The sequence below is a fragment of the Molothrus ater genome, chromosome 1, assembly GCF_012460135.2.
Source record: "Molothrus ater isolate BHLD 08-10-18 breed brown headed cowbird chromosome 1, BPBGC_Mater_1.1, whole genome shotgun sequence".
NCBI lineage: Eukaryota > Metazoa > Chordata > Aves > Passeriformes > Icteridae > Molothrus > Molothrus ater.
In genome coordinates, this window is record NC_050478.2 from 49020230 (window position 1) to 49042524 (window position 22295).

The following is a 22295-nucleotide window of genomic DNA, read 5'->3' on the forward strand; positions in this document are numbered from 1 at the left end:
GTGGGACCTCTTTGAGTCCACTATGGCCTCAACTGCCACCAGCAAGGCAGAGGCTGTACTCCAAAATACAGATGGCATGTACTTCAGCAATGACAACAAAATGTTCTTGTATTTCTCCTCAGATATCTGACATTTAATTATTCACAACTCATAAATATTAAGATTAATAAAAAGGTAAAATCTGTGCTTTCTCTGAAAGGAGTACCACCTTTCCAGGCTACAAGTGCAGTACGCGTGTATGGTGTGTACACATTATACCCCAGGGAAAGCCTACCTCTCCTATGATTTGCAAACCTCATGCACTGCATTTTTTCTTGATTCCTAAAAACTCAGAGGCAGGTACCCACATACTAGCATCCACAGAGGGACATACACATTTCCTTTGTACAGGAAACACAACTGTTTATGTATTTTTCCATCTATGGAACCAACCATGAGGGTCAGACTACCTGGTCTCTGAAGGTCCCTTCCGACCCAAACCATTGTGTGACAGACCATACTCAGACAAGCACCAGCACAGCCATTTATCACCACACAGCAAGAAGCACTGTGAACCCAATACAGTACTAGCTACCTGTTTTAGACAGTTTGCCGGTACTTCTGTTGCTTGATGAGCTATCTCCTCTTGTCAGGACGGTTATCCCACCAAAACTGGCTGTCTTTGTTATGGCTGGCTTCAAATTTCGATTTGAGCTGTCCGAGTCTGTGCTGCTCCATGGCCTCTGGTGGTCTGTCCACTTCAATTCGTTCTCTGTACTGCTCTGTCGACTGCCAGATGTCTTCCCAATGCTGTCTCTGTTGCCCCTACAGATATCATGAAACAAAGATTTATACACAAATAAAACCATGTCAAGGCAAAGTCTATCTTCAGGTACCCTGCAGCAACCCAAATAAAGAAAAAGGAGATACTCTGCCTTTACAAAAGCAGGTGTGAAATGGGATTTGACCCCCGTACTTATCTGCCTTCAGCATGTAAACACTGCTATAACCTTTTTACATGCATGGCACTTACCACCATCCTCTTTTCGGTGTCTCCTCAAAGCACTTTACCAGATGGGGCTGACACAGCAGTCTTATGCAGCACTGATGCAGCATTTCTGTGCCCATTCTGTTTTCTTCCCTCAGCACGCCCCTCACCACTTCTCACTTTGCTGTCCATCCACTGTGATGTTTTTGTCACCAACTTCACCTGCACTCTACCTTTGTCCTCATATCCTTATTTCTATAGGAGCTTGCTCCCAGCCATTATCAGCTTTGTGAGCCCATCCAAAGTCTTGCCTAGACATGTGTCCTCTCAGTGTGACCTCAATCTCTTCACTGCTAATGCTTCACTTAGACACCTACAAGTCAGTTTACTTTGTTTCCCCTCTGCACAGAATAATCATGAAATTTCCTGGGTAGAGGCTGCCTGTCCTTGAACAGTTGCAGAGCACCCAGTGTACTGTGAGTAATAACACAACAGTAAATCCTGTGATCAGAATTTGGCTTATTTATGGTAAACTACTTGCACTGTACTGCTGAAATGACAGAACCAAACTGCCTACCACGGCTTAGTGCACCACGACTGTTATCCCAAGTGGTGCTCATAACACTGTATTTGGAAGGATTTTAATAGACATTTTCCACTCCTCTGTTGTATTTTACAGTATAATAGCTTGCAGGCTCAAAACTCTTTCTACAGATCAAAAGGATGGGACTGTATCTATTTAATTTTTTTTGGCCACATTTTTCCTTGTAGACTTGGTTCCTGCTTTTTATTTGGAGAACCTGCTGAGCTGTGTCACTTGGGACATGAAGGAGGCAGCGTGTCAAAGATGGGATCAGGCTGTTGCATTCCTTGCCTGTAACAGAGCCTCTCTCAGATGTGATCAGCAGTATAAACCTGTTGACCTTTGCTAGACCCACACAAGGGAAAGCATGAAGAGAAACAGTACAGAAGCAACAACAGAAAAAAAGGAAAAAGATTTTAAAAATAAATCATCCTTTAAGATTTAATCAGAAAGAAAAAAAGCCCAAAGTATATTATTTACAGACTCTTTTGTACTCTTGTGCTTAGAAATGAACAATTCTCTTCTATTTATATGCTAGAGAAAAAGAGGGAGAGAAACAGAATGCTATTGTATCCCCATTATCTGTAGCTTTGGGTTACAAAAAAATCTCTTTTAGCTCCCCAAACTCAGACATTAGCTATTAAGAGTGTGTGTGTAGACACCTCCTAAGTCCTGCATCCTCAATCCAAGACTCTCAGGTCATCAAGGCTAACCCAAAGCAAGGAGGAAGCTTTTTTGTGCCTACTGCCTGTGGTCATGGGGCACAGAAACAGATGCTCCAACACTGCTCCTTATCTGGTGCAATTTCTCCATCTCCTCTGTGGCTGCTGTGATGACATGCAGACTCAGCAACCACACATCAAATTTTCTCCTCACACAACTATTTCTCCTCACAGTGAAAAATTATGTAATTTAATGATATAGGTTTGAAGTGACTTATGCAAACCCCAATGCACACAGACATCTAGTGAGTATCTGCCTTGCTGTCCATGTGCCTCAATAGATGAAGGGCACACTTCTGAAAGCATCCATTCCTTCTGCCTCCTCTGCTTAAGACTTGTGGCAGCTGACTGACTCTTAAAGGAGCCTGGTTGATGTGAATTGAACATGTGAGAGCTCATGGTGGGGGAAGACAACCTTTCTAAAAGTCTCAGAAGAACACTGTCACCACCAGATTCAGGCTTCCACTGATTCAGTGAGTCAACTGGTAGAACTGCTCTCCATGAAAATAGGGACTGAATTTTAATGATTTCCTGTTGGCCTGGGATGCTCTTTGGGATATGGAATGCATCTGAATGTGTGGAAGGAATTGGAGTTGAGAAAACAAAGTGAACAGAAAAAAGTTTCAAAACAGATACTTCAGATAAGGGAGCTTCAATCATTTTTGCCTCAATGCACTTTTACTTTAGCTTTTAACAAACCAACAAAAGGAAAAAAGGTCAGTCTGGGCACCAGTCTATGAAACGTGCTTGTCATATATGCTCCAGGAAAAATGGAGCCTCTCCAGTGTCTCCCAAACAGTCACAGTCTGAGCAGCCAGGCAGATGAAAATCTCATGTGGTTCCTGAGGCAGTTACCCAAAGAAAAGGGTCCTGTTGTTACCTCTTCGTTCAGAGAACATGGGAAGAGTGGGCAGGACTCTGTTCTCCATGCTCCCTTCCAACCAGCAAACTGACATACCCACAATTGTCAAGGTGTGCCTTGGCAAGGACACAGACAGAATCACAAGTGGGATACACTGGGAAATACATATTAAATAAAATTCATACAAACCTAAACAGCTGTCTTTTCTTATGCATATCATTGCATATGCTACTGTCTTCCAACAGCCTACTGAAAAATGAAAAGAAAGATTATGCTAAAAAACATGGTAATTCAAATTTATCTGATATGTAAAGTTTTATTTGAATTCTAGATACATTTTTCAATTTGTGCTATATTCAGTTTAAAGAACCAAGGCTAAAAATGCCCCCTCCTCCCTCTCCCATAGCTGTACACAGTCAACTGAATATAAGTAACATCATCCAGTAAGGCTGAGGGCCAATTTAGCATTTCCTGTTACCGAGAAAGGTAATTCTCAGAAGCTAAGGAACCATTCCATCCAAAGGAAAATTCATAAAAATATCACCTAATAAGAACATAAAAAAATGCAAGCCAGCAAAATACTGCATATGTAATTTTAAGTACTTGCTAAGTCGCTTGGAAGTCTTTGCAGCTCAGAGAAAGGCTCAGATCCTCTGACAAAAAAGAAGGGCAAAGCACTTAAACACACATCTAACTTCCAACACAGCCAATCAACAGGACTGCTCATGTGCAGGGAGCTAAGTACAAATTTAAGTGCTTCACCTGATCAAAGGCTGCAGGGCATGCAGCAAGAAAAAGCAGTGTTCTGCAGAACATAGCTGAAGTGTCCCTCAGGACAGCAACAGCGCAGGCTGTACAATTCCCAACCTGGCCTTTTAGTGGTCCCCACTTGGGTATGCATCCTCACACCGGGCTGGTCAGTCAGCTCCCAGGTTCAAGGACAGCAAACCATGTGTAAATACCAGAACTGACCACATTCTCCTGCACACAGGTGTGGGATTGAATGCATAAACCAGGGGAGGCTGGGCTATGGAGCTCATGGTTTACCCCATAAAGGTACCCACCCTACCCTTGGCAGTGCAGCCTCTGAGTGCTTTCCATGCTGACTTGGAAGTGTCAACAACCGTGTCATCTTTGTTGCCCCAATCTCCTTGAGAGGGAAAGAAAGGTTCCTGGGAGCATCTGCTTTTGGCTTTACGGGCTCCTCTGTCAGAATTTTGATTTGTTTTGATAAAACATATCTCCATAATCACAACACAGAAGCAGCAGCTGAGGAAATACCCTCAGCCCTCAGAATATGAGGTGGTTAGATGACAGTGGCCATGATCTCCTGAGGGTCTTCCCTCATTCCACTTACAGAAGTGTCCATTGGAAAAGCTGGTTTGTACCATTACTGTGGAGTCATTTTCTATGGGAACAGCTTCACCCATAAATGCATCTGACAGATGTAAGGATGGACAGGGAATAAAATACTGTGAGAGAGAGCCTCCCCTTATTCAATGGGGGGTGATAAATAGTTTTTAAACCTGTGCAGGACAGACTTGGGTCAGAACTGTTCAAACACTCACCAATTAAATTACCACTTTTGGTTAAAATCCTTATCTGCCATAAAGGTGCACAATTTTTAAGATTTTTCAACACAGTTAAGCTACTTTATGGCTGTTATGGAGCCAACACTTCATACTCAACATTTCAAACACAGTTTACTCTTCCCTTTTGGTTTGAGTGGATAACAAAAATAACATTCACAAGAACTATCATGCAGTAATGCAAAGTAACAGTGAGCTCAAATATCACCAACTCATTACACTACACTGCAGCAATAAAGCAGGAACTTGTGTGGAACTTGTGAGCCTTCACAAGCAACAAGTGATGCCAATGCTGCTGCTCAGTCCCATGGGAGAGCAGGTTAAACAACAGACACCCAAGCCTGGTGTTTCATAAATACTGTCATTCAGCCACTGCTAGAGTGCTTTTTAAAGATCAATTAGTTAAATACTAAGGGCACTCCAGAGATAGAATGGTCACTTGAAATGAAAGCTTAGGTGCCCCCTCCCACCCTCTCTCCCACAATCTGCTTTTTAAACTGAAATGCAAAAGCCTCAGGAAAGCAGCAGTAATAGTTTATCTCCTCAGATCCCATACTGCAAGGCAAGCTCTATTATCACCTCTTAAAGCACAAAACCACTGCAGATAATACAGACTGCAAATTTGCTCAACAGTCTTCACATTAGGATAAATAACTATAGAACTACAGATAGACAAAAAAAATTAAAAAGAGAAACAGCTAAGTTTAGCACACACACACAAAATAAAGCTATTTTTTACCTGTTTTCCACAAAAAGGTTTTCCTGGGAGCAAACTGACTGAAAAATAAAAAAGGCATTGTATCAGACGTTCTAGATATGCTCTGCTGTTCCAATTTCTTCCTTGATTTTAGAATTACCTCCCCTGCTCAGGCTTAAGGGGATTTCAATTCATGCATCATTTGCATTTGCAGAAGACAAGAGGGGGAAAAAAGGTCAAGAATAAGGTCAGGCCAGTAAAATAAATTCCATGCATTACAACACATTGCCAATAAGGTGTCTCAGTTTGGGAACAAACTGAAACTTAGTTAAGAGATCTGAAGAAGGCACTATGTGCAAAATACTGGCAATTTGAAGGGAAAAAATGTTTTTCCTGCATAATATAAGGTTCCACTGGTCTGGCCTCCCACCTCAAAATAGAACTGCAGGATGGCACAGAGCTGTAGGTAGGAAGGACAAACAGAAGGAAAGCATGCAGAATTTACAAAGTTCCTCAAAGGGAGAGAAGATGCTGCAGTACTTAGAAATAGTGTGTGACTTCACATTCTACGGTTGGAGAGGGAACACAGATATAAAATGATAATAACCTTCTTAATGATAATATTAAAAACAATCATAGCAAGAAGGCTATCTGCTGGAGGACTTAGATCCCAAAAAAGGTGAAGGGCTCAGAATAAATAAATCCTATGGGCAAGTGTATATCTCTTTCAGAATTACTTAATTTTTTATGCAGAGAAATGAAGCTGTGCTCAATTTCCCATGAATAATTCTCCCTCTTTGATTTTTTCATTTCCCTCCTATTTCATGTTCGCTACACAAAAAGCCTCATAGCTGTCATTGGATTATATCTTGATGAGGTACAGAAGAAAGAATAGTCAGCACTTGCACTGAATTTAAACAAAAGGCAGTTAAAGGAAGGAGGACACCAGAGATCATGGCCATTAGTTCTGTAACAATAGGACTCAGGCCAAAGAATCATAAAATGCCATCATTAACTGTGTCAAATTTTAACAGTATGGAATAGGCACAGATTTTGGATGTTTCTGTTTTGTAAAGGGTGAGCTAATGACCCACTCAAAAGAGTCTTGGCCAACACCAGAAGCAACACCCTGGTCATTCTTAATGCTCCAGCTGATGCCTGGACGAAATTTTCCCTTGACACAGCTAGTGCTGCCCCATCAATCTACAAAAGGAAGAAATTTATCCCTCAGATGGCACTACAGTTTCTCATTAGAGCATAATTCACCCACTCAGAACCTACATTAGGGAACATCTGACAGTTCTGTGGGCTTCCCAGGTGAGCTCCCACCCTGCACTCCTGCTAAATTTGCAAGGCACTGGGCTGCATCAGGGGCAATATGTTTATCCTTAGCATGAAGCCTCAGGAGATCAGAAACAAGTTCTCCATTGCCAGGAACCAAATTCCCACCAGCTACAGCAAACCTAGGCTTTCACCTCAGGCTAAGAGAAGATACAAATTGCTTCACCTAAAATCAGTGGGATCATTTGGACAACTACAACACCGTGTCTTCTCTCATTTTATGTCCCTTACTCAGGTACCAGGTTTCATTAAAAAATGTGCAGAATTCAGCATAGTCTAACTATGCTGAAACAAAAAGCCCCAGAAAAGCATAGTGAGATCACCCCACGGGCTTCTACAACCTCAGCTGTGGGGTCATCATCTCAAGCTTCATGATGGACACCTGTGCATTGACTTCTGTGCAGTCACATTGCAAAGCACAGGATTACAGCTATTCTCACAGGAAAACCTTTGCTCTGACCAGAGTACTGGACTGTGTACCCACAAAGTTACAAAAGCAAAGGGGCCTGTAATGCACTTTTCTGTATTTATTTTAATTTATTAAAGTTTTTAAAGAGACTGGGGGGCATAAAGCAGAAGAAATATCTGGTATTTATATTTTACCAAGCAAGCAGAAAGGTCTGCTTCCTTCTCAGTGTCTTGATGGGAACCACTATCAAGTGTATTACTGACTTTAAACAGAGTCCATAATAATTCAATTTGTCTTCTTGGTTGATGATATTGGCACGGTCCCACACTGTGCCAACACATTTCCAGTCCCTGGAAATTATTATTCAGTACAGGTGTGAGGCTGAGAGGCAGAGAGGACAGGCACTTTTTTATTATTTTATTCTTACTGTTAAAAATCAAGTGGCTAAGCAGCTCTGGATAGAAATTTAGCTACTACAAGGTCAGGACTCACCTTCCTGATGTATAGCACTTAAAGCACCAGGAAAGCTTAAATACCCAGCACAGATGTTGTCAAAAAAATCCTTAGAACACTTGGCTCTTGTTTACCCTTTAAACAGACTGGCAACAAACCTATCAGATAAAAAAATTATATAAGATTATCTACAAGTTAGTGTCCTTGGAGATCTCTGCGTGCAAGATTTCCATTAGGATGCTCTGTACGATTAATTGTTATTTATGAAATGAGTATTTCCCTTTTCCAATTTCCAAGAACCTTTTAAAGTCTCAACTGGAAAATGTGCATCAGTTCTGCCAGTGCACTAGATATACTGGGAGCTGCTGCTCTTGTTTTTAATTACATTAGCAAACAGAGATAACTATTAACATGCAGCAATGTCCTGCAACGGGTACTATCAGGTAATAATTTTCATGTCCGTTAACAACATGTGATAGATCTCAGGCTTCCAACTAATGCTTGTTTCATCCTCAGCCACAAAGAAAGTCTCTGTACACCAGTACAGGAGTTTTAGTACCTACAGGTTTATGGTGGCCAGAATGAGGTGTGCCTTTGATTTGTTTTTATTAATTTTAAGCCCTCTTCTTCCTAATCTTTTGACACTAGAGGTATAGAACTGGCTGAAGCCACATCTACAGGTATTTCTTTTGCTCCTCTCTTCCATCAGAGACTGATAAAGATTCTCTGAGTTTTCTTAACTAGAGGAATTGTGACCAACTGTACCTAATGGATCTGCTTCTTTAGAATACAGTCCTTGATGAAAAATAGCAGCTACAGTTGACAACAGAAAATAAACAGCATGGTGTATTTCCTTGAATAAGTTCCATGTGTACACATGGGAAATTCTAGCATTTGTGTAAGTAAGAAAACATCTACAATTTTCAGTGAATACAGAATGATTCCCAGAGAATGCATTTATGAACACTGAATGGTCCTAGCATGTCTCTGGCTCATGAGGTTATACATTGCACTAACCTTGAAGAATTAAATTTCCCCCATGTAATTTGATTGCTAGTCTTTACAGTCAATTTTCTGCATGCTTCAAAGCCAAACATCATGTATTATTTATGCAAGCATTTGGGATTCTCTACATACAGGGAAATAACGTTTTTTTATTCCTGTATGTTGTTCTTCGTCCTTCTTGGACAATAACTCTTCAACCTCCCAAACGCAACTAAAGCAGTTCAGAAAAGGAACTTCTCTGCAAGACCCAGACAGTGCAGGTCCTCTGCTCCAGTGTATGTGGCTGTAAAATTCACAAATTGTTTTAAAACTAAGTTTCCAATAACACAAGTTTTGCAATTAAAAAAAAAACCCTTGAAAATAGTTTTGAGCATAACAGAGGTCAGCCTGCACTTTTTAAACTGTTTTTAGCAGCCTGAAAAATTTGAGGTGCGTTTTGCAGCTCTAATTTCAGAGAACTGGAATGATCATGTTTTTAGCTATTTATTTCTTCACCAATCCTTTTATTAAAATATCAAACTAACATGCTTCTCAATCTTGCTGAGACAGAAGTCATTAAAGCTTCCAGCTCTCCTTGTTGAAATTTGTGATAGCCAACACAGCAGATGGAAAACTTGCCAGAAAGTATAATTTAAACTGACTAATACTAGAGTAATCATCATAAGGACTATCATAGCGATGGCATTACTCATGAACATACTTATTTTGTTAAAACCTTCCCACTTGGAAATGAAGAGGTCTGGTGCACTAGAGTTCTGCAAGATCAAAGGAAGAACAGGCAGGCTTTATATTGTTATGTGGGGTTCAGGTTAAGACATTTTTCACAGCACTCAAAACATGCACGGAATTTTTTGCCCCTGCAACGCGACTGCCTTTTCCTTATAAATTTTGTTTAAAGTTCTGACTCCTGGGCTGCTATCTAAAGGGTTTGGGTGTCTCAAACATCTTTAGAGGGGGGGTGCTGCTGGATGCAACAAGCTAGAGCAGTACTCTTGACCTTCATGGCTGCACTTTGAAGACCTCCCACGCAAGCTCTCTTCATGCATACTCTAACTAGAAGTGATCCAATTGCTAAGATTCACAAGCAAGGCATTCATAAAGGTTTGACTACAACAGTGTAAACAGTACAGGGGTAATAAAAATACCACATGATTAATCCCTCTTTGACTCTCTGTATCTGTAATTTGCAGAGTAACAAGGCTTAGGTACCTACCTCACACAAACCTGGGGAGAATTGGATTAATTAATGACTGCAGAGGGCCTTAAAACTTCACAGTCTTACATGCAGTAAGTGACTATCTATAACAGGAAGCCATTTCTCTCTTTCCTAAAATTGAAAAAATACATTGTCCACCACCACAACCACTGGCATCATCCTAAAAACACCTTGTATCTGTCAAAGGATGCTCCACCCAAAAAAGCTCAGATAAAACATAGATTGCCTTTGACATTAAACATACAGCTTGCTGAAATTCACTGCACTATGATGCTCACTAACACCTGCAATAGCAGAGAGAGAGAGAGAGCGCAGGAGTGGATATGAGAGAGAGAGGGAGAGATATCTAACACTGCTGATCTTTAAAAATGCTCCCTCCCAATTCCATTTAAAATGTCTGCCAAAAAGCACACTTTTACTTAGGTCCTGCCACTTGAAAATGCCAACCCAATGAACCACAACAGCCTCCTGCTGTGGGCAATTCAGAGGCTCTCCACTTGCCTGTTTTTAGAACTCAAATATCTAAAGGTAACAGCAGCAATACACTATGGAGCCACTTTCAGCACACTTTTCCATCCACCTCTCTTTCCCAGCCTGGCATTTCTAGCTGCAGCTTGTGATAGAAACTGGACTATTTTGGAAATAGCTTCCCATTTGGTAATTTTTAGCATTTTGCCTCATCTGAATTCTGCATCAAAACCCAAAGATTTTTTTGGTTTTGCACAAGCTCTTTTGTAATCTCCTATCTCCAAAACCTCCTATACTTCATATAAGAAACTTGTTGCAAAGTGGTGTTTGCAACTCTTGAACAACTTGGCAATCCTACCATGTATAGCCTGGGGCAATATTTATATCAGGCCAACATGCTGAAAGCAAAACAGAAACTGAAGGGCCTCTGCTTTTACTGGAATCATCTCAGCCAGGAAAAAGTGAAGCTAAAAACATTTAGATGTAGCTAGCTATTTACTAAGAAGCAAGTGAGACAACACACACCTTAAAACTATACAGTGTATTCTGCCAAAAAAACCCAGCTTGGACATGTGCAATTCCTAATAGTACTATTAGCCCTGCAACATGCGAACAGTTTTAATTTAAAAGGACACTGCCCAATATGATTTTCAAAAATAGTTTTAATTGGATTTATTCCCATATTCCTCCTAAATGGCAGAACTCCCACTGAGATATGAAATAAAATATTAAAATGCTGACTTTTTCTTTTTTTTTTCTTTTATTACCTCATCAGTACAGTATTATAGCAAATTGTGATTTTCTTTTTTCTTTTTTTGGAACATCAGGTATTGTTCACAGATGTTTCAGATTTAAGTATTTTCCTTAGCAATATACCTTGTTGAGCAAGTTCTGATTTTTTGGTAAGGGCAAGAATTTTAATGTCTGCTTCATTTTATTCCTGTCAGAATATAATCATCAACAGCATGACTGACTCTTTCTGATGGTAGAAGCACAGTTCTTTAATCAGTCATTTCAGAAAAATGATGCAACTCCATGTTTAACCTCTGCCCTTTTTTTGCTCTCAGTGTCTTGATATTAAAGCATTGGCCCAAAAAAGTAAAACCCATAGGGAGTCTCTGCAGAAGGACACTTATAAAGATTTGATCCACCTTGAAAGAAAAATAAAATAACACAGCTATTTGAAATTATTGAGTGTCCACTTAAATCACTGCTCTTTGGCTAGCAGAAGAAAAAAGGAAATAAACCTAGGCCATGTGAACATGAACATTCAAAGAAACAGGATAGGCACTCCCCAGACAACATGCTGGGCCTGATCTCTCCTCTACCCTTCTCCCTGCAACTCTCATCGCCTCACTCTGCAGAAGCCAACCTCCACACCTCTAAAGCTCCTCTGAGACCCTCTGAGCCAATCTGCTTTCCCTGTCACCTCCAGCTCCACAGGGCAAGCCCAGCTGCAGTGTCGTTGTAGGAGGGGGGCAAAACTGTCTGACTACCGGCGAAGGTATGGCACTAAAGAGGCAATTAAAATAACTACTCACATCTTGTGCAAATATTCTCTCCCTCACTCTCTGATACTCCTCTTCTCTCTCTTCAATTGATTTACTTCGTCTGTCATCTCTAAATGGAAGAATTCTGTTTTGCTGAGCAGAAAGAAAACCAGGAGGGTTATATAAGTTGAGCTGTTAAAAACTGCCATTAAGTAACTGTCAGCTGAGAATAATAAATGTTCACTTAAACAAATGAAGCACGAAAATGATAGCTGTAGTTTCTGCACAAAGAACCCTGTGAGACTGGCTCTCAAGGATTTCCAGTTAGATATTGCACATGGGTTCATCGAGCAGGTGGCCAAAATGAGGCTTTCTGCACAGCTTTTGTGGACCCACCATCCTAAAACTGGGTGTCCTCACCCCAGGTCTAAGTGCCATTGTTCTCAACTGCTAATATTTCTTGGTTCTCCTACCAGCTGTGAGGAGCAGGAGGGCAGGCAGTGGTGGGCTACCTGAGAAATCAAGGAAGAAAGAGGGTAACTAGGCTGCTGGAGCTAAACTGTAAACCCTAGAAGAAACCCACGAAGTCTGTGTGTGCAGGAAGTCGCAGATATTCAGCACAACAGTTTTACATTGTATGGAACATTTTCACAGTGTATGGAACCCTCTACTGAAGTCTGGCTGGAAAAGGAAGGGCCATTTTTGCCTCTTGGTAAACCACAGTGTGGGAAATGGCTGTGCCATGGGAAGGAGGAGAGGAGATGAGCCCCATCAGGAAATGCTTCATTGAAAAATGGGTTTCAAGGACTGGTCCTTCTCCCCCTGCATCCCAGCACCAGGTGGGATAGGTCATGCTGCTTTCCTTTGAGTGATCCCCAGTCACCACACCCTGAAATTGCTTGGGGTTTGTTTTCAAAGCCAGCTTGTATACAGCACAACCGGCAAGGCTGCCATGTACAAATGAAATTCAAGGAAAAAGGGTGAAAAAAGGAAAGAAAAAAAATGGACCTTTACTGAAAACATGAAGGGAAGTGGCAACAAGAGAATCACTGGTTGGTTCCTCCACCAAAATAGCCCTAGCAAAGAGAGCATATGCTGTTCTCTTACCTGTGAGAATTTTCTCATAAAAGCAAATCATATCAGAACCATTTCAGATTTTTTTTTGTTAATCTATTCCACATACACAGCTTGCACTGGATTGAAACAGCACAACATCCGCTTTTAAAGGCAGCACAAACACACACGTTTCCCTGGCACTCCCCTACTCATCAAGCTCACCTAAGTTTAGGTAGTGTTATGGCACAGGCAACACAGGGGGGAACGTCTGCCACAGTACATGCACAAGCAAGTAAATTACAAAGACAGTAAAAGGCGGTGAGGGCACAGGAGGAGGAAGGGAAGTAAGAGACAGACCTAATTTATTTTTGGTCAAAATGTAATTTAGGATGGTTAAAAAAAAAAATCAACCTGGCCTCACCATCACATCTTTGGGGCTTTTTTTTTTTTTACACTTTTTTTTCCCTCTCTCCTTTTTGGGCTACATCAGTTCATCACTGGTCCACACTGAAATCCAACTCTGAATGGGTACAACGGAAGAAAGAAGCTACAGGGAGCGTAACAACTGCCAGAGTTAGGCAAGACATTGAGGAATGCAACTGACACAGCCTTCCACGCAGCCCAGAGCCACTGGCATTCCCCCCCCATTGTGGGCATGCAGCAAGTCCTGCGCCAAGCAAACCACCCATGCAGACCCACACACTGCCACGGCTGAAGCGGCCACGCTGGGGCTCGGAGCCACCCACGGTGGTTCGTGTGCCAAAGGAGGCGGGGAGGGGCAGGAGGGCAGGGGAGGAGGAGAGCAACAACAAAAGAACAACAATAACATCAGTCAGCCCACCTTCAAAAACAGAACAAATTTCAGCAACTCTCGAACCGAGAACCAACCTGATTGTCTTCTTTATCAATACTAGAGTTATCTCGCTTCAAGATAAATCGCTTCTGGGATTCTTCACCTTTTTCATCTTTTAAATGTTCAGAAAACCTTTGCTCTGGTCTGCCAGCAAAGTAAAACATAGCAATAAAAAAATCTTTCTTTTGGTTTTGCTTTGATCTTTATTTCTCAGTGCTCTTTGTTTTCACAGAGGCATTCAGTGCAAAAGCAGTTAACATTTGTGAGATGCTGCCTATAGCTGTCTGAGGCTGCTGTATTGCTGCTAACTGTTATTGCTATAAATAGCTTTTGTTGTTGTTGTGTAGCAAGGAATGGGAATCCAAAGTCTCAGTCACTGAAATATTTAGACTCTCCTCATTGTGACTGAAGGACAGGGAAAACAAATTACCATACTGTATGTTAATTTGCTTCCTTCGGTAGCTGGGATCTCTGGCAGCACTGCCGCTTAGTGAGGCCTATCGAGCTTGAAAAGCAAGGAAAAAACTGGTAGGAATCTTAAAAAACACAAAACCAAAACCAGTCATCCAAGAGTTTCCTCATTCCCGGTAAGCAAAACCGGTAAAGGGAGGGACTGATGATGTTTTGCTTAAACAAAATTTTATCTCATCAACACTAAGTGGAAAAAATACTCCAGAACAATCGTAAAGCATCAATTAGTTCACTGATTTAAACTCGTTTACTTATTTAGTTATTTATTTATAAAGTCAAACCTCAGGGTTTTGGCTCAAAACTTTCAGGTTTATAAGATGTTATGATGCCATTCCATGTTCTCACCTTGTGCAAAAAGCAGTATCTTATATCACCCCACCTTGTGCAAAAAGAGAACTTTAAAAAGCAACTTTTGTGGCCAAGATGGTCACAGACAATGCCTTGCAGCTTCTCCAGCCTGCACCATTCTCAAAGTGGTGTTTAAGCCTGTTTTAAGCCTGCAGTGTTTAAACCTGCAGAGTCTTAAGCCCAACCCCATCAAGACGGTGACCAATGGTGTCAAGAACTGAGCTCACATTCATATGTTGCCATCACCCGACTGAGCAGCTATTACCGCACAAACTGTGTTTTAAAAGCAGCAATACACCATGAGATTTGTCAGGGAACACAAGCCTTGTGCTCAGTGCTGAAAGAGCTGCCAACTGCAGTGGTGGTAGGGGATGCTCATGTCTAGATACCTACACAAACAAGACATGAAGCTGACATCGCAAGCCATGGTGAAGAAATCAAAAGGCAGAATTTAAAGAAGTGCTTTTGCAAATAAGAGTCCTCTACAACCTTTAAAAAAACCTCTCATCTTCATCTTATTTCAAAACAGAAAACTAAACCAGAAGCATAAATCAGCAACCATTTTGTTGTTACAGTGTTATGGATTTCAAATCAAAATACAGCACACATTCACGCCATAATTGCAGTCCGTAACAATTCATTGTCAGATATACAGGAAACATTTGCAATAAACTGTAAGAAATTCAATAGCAAGGCACACCAGCAATCCTGCCTCTCTTTCTTTATGAATTTTAAGCACTTCCACATCTGCCCACAATTTGCCATTTTTGTGACAAAGCAACAAAACACGCAAAGCAACAAATCCCAATTTCCACAGATTTTGACAGTTCAAGAAACCTCTGACCACCACCCATAGCTATAGGGCCCAAGTCACTAGATCCTCTGGATGCCCTACTAGCCTTCTTTAGGAAAAGCCCAGAGGACCATGGCTCTCTGCATAGTGGTTTCATAATCTAATGAGTCATTCATTATGTTTCTTCATAAACAGAAAGGCTACAAAGCCCCATTAGTGGATTGCTAGGTGGGTTGTTCTCCCTTTACTCCCATTAATAAGCGTTATGCCTGTGCAACCAGAAATGAAGATTCCTTCACTCAAATATTGTGCTTTGACAGGACTATCTGAGAATTGTTATTTTTCTGGTTTTACATCCTAAAGCACAAACAAAATTTCTGCAGTTGTACCATCAGTGTAAAATTTAGAGCTGTAAACTCTCAACTGAATATCTAATAAACCATTTGCAAAGAAAAAGAAATTAATTAGATTTTAAAATTCAGGGAAAAAGTCATTAGAAAAAAATCAGAGAAAAAAGCTTGAAAAAATTTTGAAAAAAAGTCTCTTCCAATTACTAACTTATTTAAGCAATAACATTCTTTTCATATTTCATAGCATTATTTTAAATTTTAAATCCCATTTTCACTTCATTTACTATTTATAAAATGTTTCTGTTTTTCATAACAGAAAAACATAAGATCAAACCACAAGTCAAAATTCATCATTCTGTGTGTGCCTGCTAATAAAATTAACCTACAAGCCCGGGAGGTGATCAATCTCCAGTCATGAAAAGAAATTTGCATGAGCAGAGAGACTCGGCAAATGTGCAGAGCACTCTGGAGCACCAGGGTACCTTCAGCACCATGAGAAGGTCCACCCCACTCAGCCACTTCTGCAGCTCTGGGCCACTGCTACCAGCAAGGTTGCAAAGAGCATGACCAGCTCAGTGTGGCATTCACATTCTCTCCAAAAATCCCTTCACCCAGGATTTTTCTCATGGGAAGCTGAGAAGCCTCAGAGAAAAGGAAAACAATTCTTATCTCATTTGCTTCTCCTCTGTTTGCTCATGTGGAATGTGTTTGGAGATTGTTTACCCACAGGTGATTGTTTCATTGGTTTCATGTGACTTGTTTTGGCTCTTTGGTGAATCAGGGCCAAGCTGTGTCAAGACTCTGGAAAGAGTCATGAGTTTTCATTATTATCTTTTTAGCATTTAAGAAGTATCTTTTCTGTATTCTTTAGTTTAGTATAGTATTCTTTAATATATAATATAATATTATAAAGTAATAAATTAGCCTTCTGAGAACATGGAGTCAGATTCATCATTCCTGCCCTTGTCGGGCATTCCCAGCAAATACAATAGCTCAGTTCATAGGGATGCAAAGTCTGAGGGAAGACTGTCATGTGAGATCTAGGATATCATACCAGCAAGTGTCTTCAGGCATACCAACCTGCAGGCCTCCCTCAAACACTGAAAATCATCAGTAGAAAGAAACATAGACTATTTTAAAGAAGATATTCACACATGTGCTTGTTTTTCTCTTTAATACTGTCTACTGCATTTGCTTTTTCAACATCTATTGTACAAATAAATTATTAGTAGGATACAGATGGCAAACACTGTTTAAAACCAAGAAGTGAAACCAAATGTTCTGAATCACTTGGGTAGAGAATAGGGTGACTTTGAAATGGTTTTGGTCTGTTCCATGGATGGAAGCCAGTGTTAACTCCACATTCCCAGCTACAAAGTTCCCTGTAACAGCATAATGCATTTGCTGTAAGGAACCAGAGACATTGTGGTTATTCTAGGGAAATCTGTTACATTAGTTAATGAATTTGCAGGTGAATCAACTGCTTAAAAACAAGGAAAATAATGCACAATTTTGTGTAAGATGTAGTATAGTGTCATACAGTATATAATTACAATAATACAGCAGATAAAGTGAATTAAAATGAGTCCTAAATTAATAACAACCTATTTACTCTTCTGAGCTTTTTTGGCTGATACTGCCACTAGTAGTCAGCACAATTTATCAGATTGTGTTCATGCATTTAAGGGAGTGAATTTATCAAGATTATTTTTAGTATGGCATGAACTAAGTTCCTACTGACATCAAAGCAAGGTTTACAATTATTATTATTATTACTACCAACCCATAAAAAAATCAGGAACTTCTTCGCTACTACCACACTGGATACCTAAATTTTGTCATCAAATCCTAAAAAACAAAACATTGTGTAATTTTAAAAATGGGACTTGCACAGCCTTTTTGAAGAGACATGGAAAACTTCAGAAGGCATCATCACTAACTCAACTACTCATCACTGTTTAGGGATCTTCAAAAAAAATTATGAATCACATACAAAACAACCTACAATATCTGTACTATACAGGTGGGTTGACCATGGATAATAGTACACCCATCTACTTGTTAAGAGCCATGTGCAAGACAAAAGATATGCAAACGTTTTTACACAAGCAGTGCTATCTACCTGTAAGACAGGATTTCATTCAGCCCATTCAGTATTTAATCTATCCCCCATGGAATTCATGTATCACTTGAGAATCTCAAAGCCTACTACAACTCCAGAAAAAGAAGTTTAAGGAGAAGTACCTTTTAAATCAATGGGATATTTGTAATTTGAAGACTCTACTGAGAAAGCCAAAACGTATGACCCAGTTATATCTTAAAGGCTCAGAAACCAACATAAAGGGAGAGGGAAAGCACATAGGCTAAAAAGATGTAAAGTCTGGTGTGTTTTCTCCTTTGTTTTGGTTTTCTCTAATATAACCTAAAAAATCTAATAATATAATTCAAATTTTTATTACTTGACGATATGGGTGGAAGCAAAACATCTATGCCTTGAAAATGCAGCTTCACAAGACTGCACATGCAACTGCATATGAATTTGTTTCATATCTCCTAACAGTTGTCGGGTAGCTTAGCCACCTTTCTGGCAATGTGGTTCTGAACAAAATGCAGAACTATTTCTTCCTTCCCTGTAAAGCTTTTGATCAGGCACTACAAATGTTTGACAGAGATTGGACGTGAGAGAAACTTAGTGGATCCTCAGGGAACTGCACAGTCCCCTTGTCACTCCCAGATCTGGCAGAAAGCACAGGCCTTTTGAGCAGCCAAGACAGCCTCTCCTCTCCATCCTGCCCAGAAAGGTAGCACCATGACATTCAGGTAGGTACCACCAGCATATCTCCAGGTAGCCAGCTTCAGTAGGTGTCCTGCAGCACCCAAATAGTTCACTATTAAAATCTTCCCAAAACTCTCTGAGCATCTGTAAACTTCTGCAAAGTCTGCTCCCATCATTTTAGACTGTTTCTTAATCTTGGGTTTTTTTTTCCCCTGCAGTAAAAAGAGATCACTTTTTGTCAAGTGATTAGTTTAACCAAGGGCCAGACACAGGATGTAATAGGCATCATTAACCCTACTATCCAGTGTTCTTCCCTGGCTCAGGAGCACTTGTACATACTTGTGTGCAATATCAGGTCCAGGCCTGGGGGAGTAGGCAGGTAAAATCTCATGGCAGTACTGTGTCCCCCTTTCTCGTGGCTGTGCTCCTTCCCAGACAGCCAATGATCATGCCAAATCTTTCAGCCTCACTTCTGTTTTGGCGGAATGCTGTAATGGTCACTTCAAGATAAGTTTCTTATTTCTGTGCTTGGAATGATTTTATTGTGAGGGTGATCAAACACTGTCACAGGCTGCCCAGACAGGTGGTGGAGTCTCCATCCTAAGGATGGTCCTGGACATGGTCTTGGGCAACTGGGTCCAGGCAGTGCTGCTTGACCAGGAATTGAACAAGAGGACTTCCAGAATCCTTCCATCCTTGACCATGCCGTCATTTTGTGAAACACCTAAACAGTTATACAGTAAAAAAGTCCATAGCAGAGCAAACCTCCATCAGTACCTTTTAGATGGTTTTTGTGTCTGTTCTTTCTTTTATAAGTTGGCCATTTTCCTTTCTAATGTTATAGTTCCTTAAAAGCTATGGGCAGTCCTTACTTAAGCAAGGCCCCAGAAGCCCTTTTCTGGACTCATTCCTTACAATTAAGTTTGTATTTTGGAAATGGTAAAGCTGGAGTAAGCAGCAAAGTATTTATGTGTGTCAGGAAGGAAAAAAAAAAGAAGATTTTGATGGCATTAGATGATTTTTTTCTCTTCTATCATTATGGTGATTTTAATGTGAGCTACTTCCATTCACTTCAGTAGAAGAGTTCCTCTCAATTTATCTCTGGATGACAGAAAACAGAGTTCATCCCTCAAGCATATTTTTCACATGGACTCCTTAAGGAGAATTCCCCATTACATACTCATTTAATGCCTTTGATTCTGAGTCAGCCCTTGTAAGTGGTAATGACAAAACCCCAAGCCCTAAATATCTTAACCAGGTATTCACTATTTAATCAAATTACAGATTTTAAAAACATATTGCAGAATGGTAATAGCTATTATGATACACAGACTAAGGAAGTAGCAGGGCATTTCCTTGAGTCTGCCAAGCAAACTAATGCAGTTTCATAGACCTCTATTTGCATGGGAGATAAGAAATTAAATACTAAGGGGAAAAAAAAGCCTGCACTCATTTAAAATAAGTTAATTAGCTCTGAAATAACTGTCTAAAAGTCAGGAAGCACAGACTCCACACCAAAAGGACAAATGGAAAGAGAAAAGCAAGAGCTTTGAATGTTACAATTCTGAAGGCTTAGTCACTGCATCAGCACAGCTCACAAACAGTCTGGTATTGTCAGGGCTGACTTCTATACAGCACATAAATCTTTATTATGAAGCATATGTTTCTGACAGCCCCACAGCACACAGGCTGTTGCAAGATGCCTTTCAAAAGAAGCAGCAGCCTCACCATGTGTGGAAAAGATGGCTTTGCCATTACAGTGCCTTATGCAGTTAAAAAATCTAGCAAGCACTTAGTGTATGTCATCTGCAAAAGCCTCACAGGTAATAGCCAGGCAGCTGTCTGAAAGAACTCCACACAGGAATGCAAGTTCAAAAGGGGAGATCACTGAGATGGGCAGGAGCCCAAAAAAACTGAACTTTGCATTTGCAATGCAATGTTCATTTAATGCATATTACATGGGGCAGCAGGTTAATATTCCTCTCCTGAATGAATGGCAACAAAAACCAAAAAACAGGTAGGGTAATGGGGCTAGGAATGGGAAAAACACCACCTGGGGTACTCTCAGAATCACCATCTGGCAAACAAAATGAATAACTGACAAAAAGGATCTTACAGAAGGATGCCATGAGGAAAGCCACAGAGTAGCAAGAGCTGGAGAGAGTCACTGCTGCAGACAGGATTCAAAGAAGTTGTGAAGATTTAGGGTACTCTTATGCAGGTGCTCTGACGGTTCAACAGTGTTTTCTTGTTATTTACACTTGTCTTTAATTAAATGGATTGCTCAGTCCAACATCACGTTGGCCTCTATTTTGAGGCATGCTGTGACACAGTATGGTGACCTTCCCTGCTGTGCTAGTTTGTGAATATCTACTATATCTGCCTGCTGTGTATTTTTTTTGGTATTAGGCTGAAGGCTCTCCTAGGGTTCTGCATTACTACCATAGTAAAACTATGCAAGCATTACTGTCTCTTTGCTTTGCACCCTGAGGGGCAAAACTCTATTCTATCTGCAGTACAAATGCCTGTTTTGATCATGGAGGAACAGGAACATACTCTGAGAGTTAAAGAATTCACAGACTATGGAAGCAAATATCATCACTGTCAAAAGGTTCATCACCCAACGTAGTGAAAAAGGCAGAATTCCAGCCCATCAGTTTAAATTAGTGGATTAAATTCTATCAGAACAACATTTTTCAAGAATGCGGGCCTGAAATTGCACCCTTCAAATGCTTCATGTATTTAGGGTCTGATGGACGCTAAAACATGGTTTCAAAAAGCTAGAATGGGAATTTAAATATAGATAATTGTTAAAGTACAGTGCAGTTATATTATCACAACTTAATACTTAAAACCACTCAAGATGGCATTGCAAGCATTTGAAGGTAAATGCCTCATTAACAGATTGCTGCTTTTATCATATGAGTCACTAAGAACTTCTGTTATGATGGTAAAAGCACATTAAAAGCTATAAAAGAAAAATCAATCCTGTACAAGATGGTTCTTCAAGGTGCTGCCTTCTCTGTAGAACGGAGGGGGGGGGGAAATCTACAAAATGCAAATGCTCTACTTTCTCCAGAGTAAGACCATATATTCTTTATAATTTTTTTTCAGAACAGCAGCTGGCCTCTAAACATTTTCAGCAATTATTAAACAGGGATGTAGAAAATCACAAGTTATTTTCACAGGCATTCTTCCCCTCTAATTGGGGTTGCTAATAAATCTGGAAGGACTGAAAAAAAGAGGCAGGAACGCTTCATGGAAGCATTTTTCCTTCAGTGACTATGAGGTTTCATTATGTCACCTTTGCCCATTCATCAAGATGCTACAGAAATCTTTTTCATGCCAAATTATGCTCCGTGTGGACCAAGCAGGGGACCAGATCCTGAGGGATTTCAAAGATACAGTACTTAAAAACCCCAATCTAATGTTGAGGTATGACTGCACAATTCATGACCCTCACAAGCCTTCCTAAAACTTATTTCCAGAAAATCATCCTGTTTTAAGATATGGATGCAAAAACAGTACTTGGCTCCCTGAGCATCTGCTTGAGTACAAACTTCGACATTTTGCCCAGTATCCTTGGGCCAGAACACAGGCTTTGAACACAGGGGAGAAGCCTGCAGGCCAAGGGCACATGCAAATACCAGCTCTTGTGATAGACAGGGCAGAAGCACGATGTCCTCTCTCAGGCAGAGACCATTTTAGGAGCTTCAAACTGCTCTGCTCTCCTCCTGTGTTCAAACTAAGATTATTTCTTTACTGAGGGACCTGCTTCTGCTGCTTTCTCCCCTGTTGGATTTAATTCTTGATATTCAGGGTGTCTATTGAGACTGAACATCTTGC

General features: G+C 40.5%; 1 protein-coding gene across 20 annotated transcripts in view; it reads right to left on the bottom strand.

Moving 5' to 3' along the window:
• The window catches only part of ARPP21 (cAMP regulated phosphoprotein 21), a 142636-nt gene that overhangs the window by 63329 nt on the left and 57012 nt on the right, over window positions 1-22295 (bottom strand). For 10 of the 20 annotated variants that reach the window (XM_036406286.2, XM_036406289.2, XM_036406294.2 and 7 more), the window contains 5 exons: window positions 13747-13855; window positions 11854-11955; window positions 5463-5500; window positions 3324-3383; window positions 572-804 (listed from right to left, as the gene is read on the bottom strand). In XM_036406286.2, the coding sequence (XP_036262179.1) occupies window positions 572-804; window positions 3324-3383; window positions 5463-5500; window positions 11854-11955; window positions 13747-13855 (542 nt within the window). The remainder of the gene's footprint in view (window positions 1-571; window positions 805-3323; window positions 3384-5462; window positions 5501-11853; window positions 11956-13746; window positions 13856-22295) is intronic. The other 10 variants (XM_036406308.2, XM_036406297.2, XM_036406303.2 and 7 more) reach the window with 5 other exon arrangements.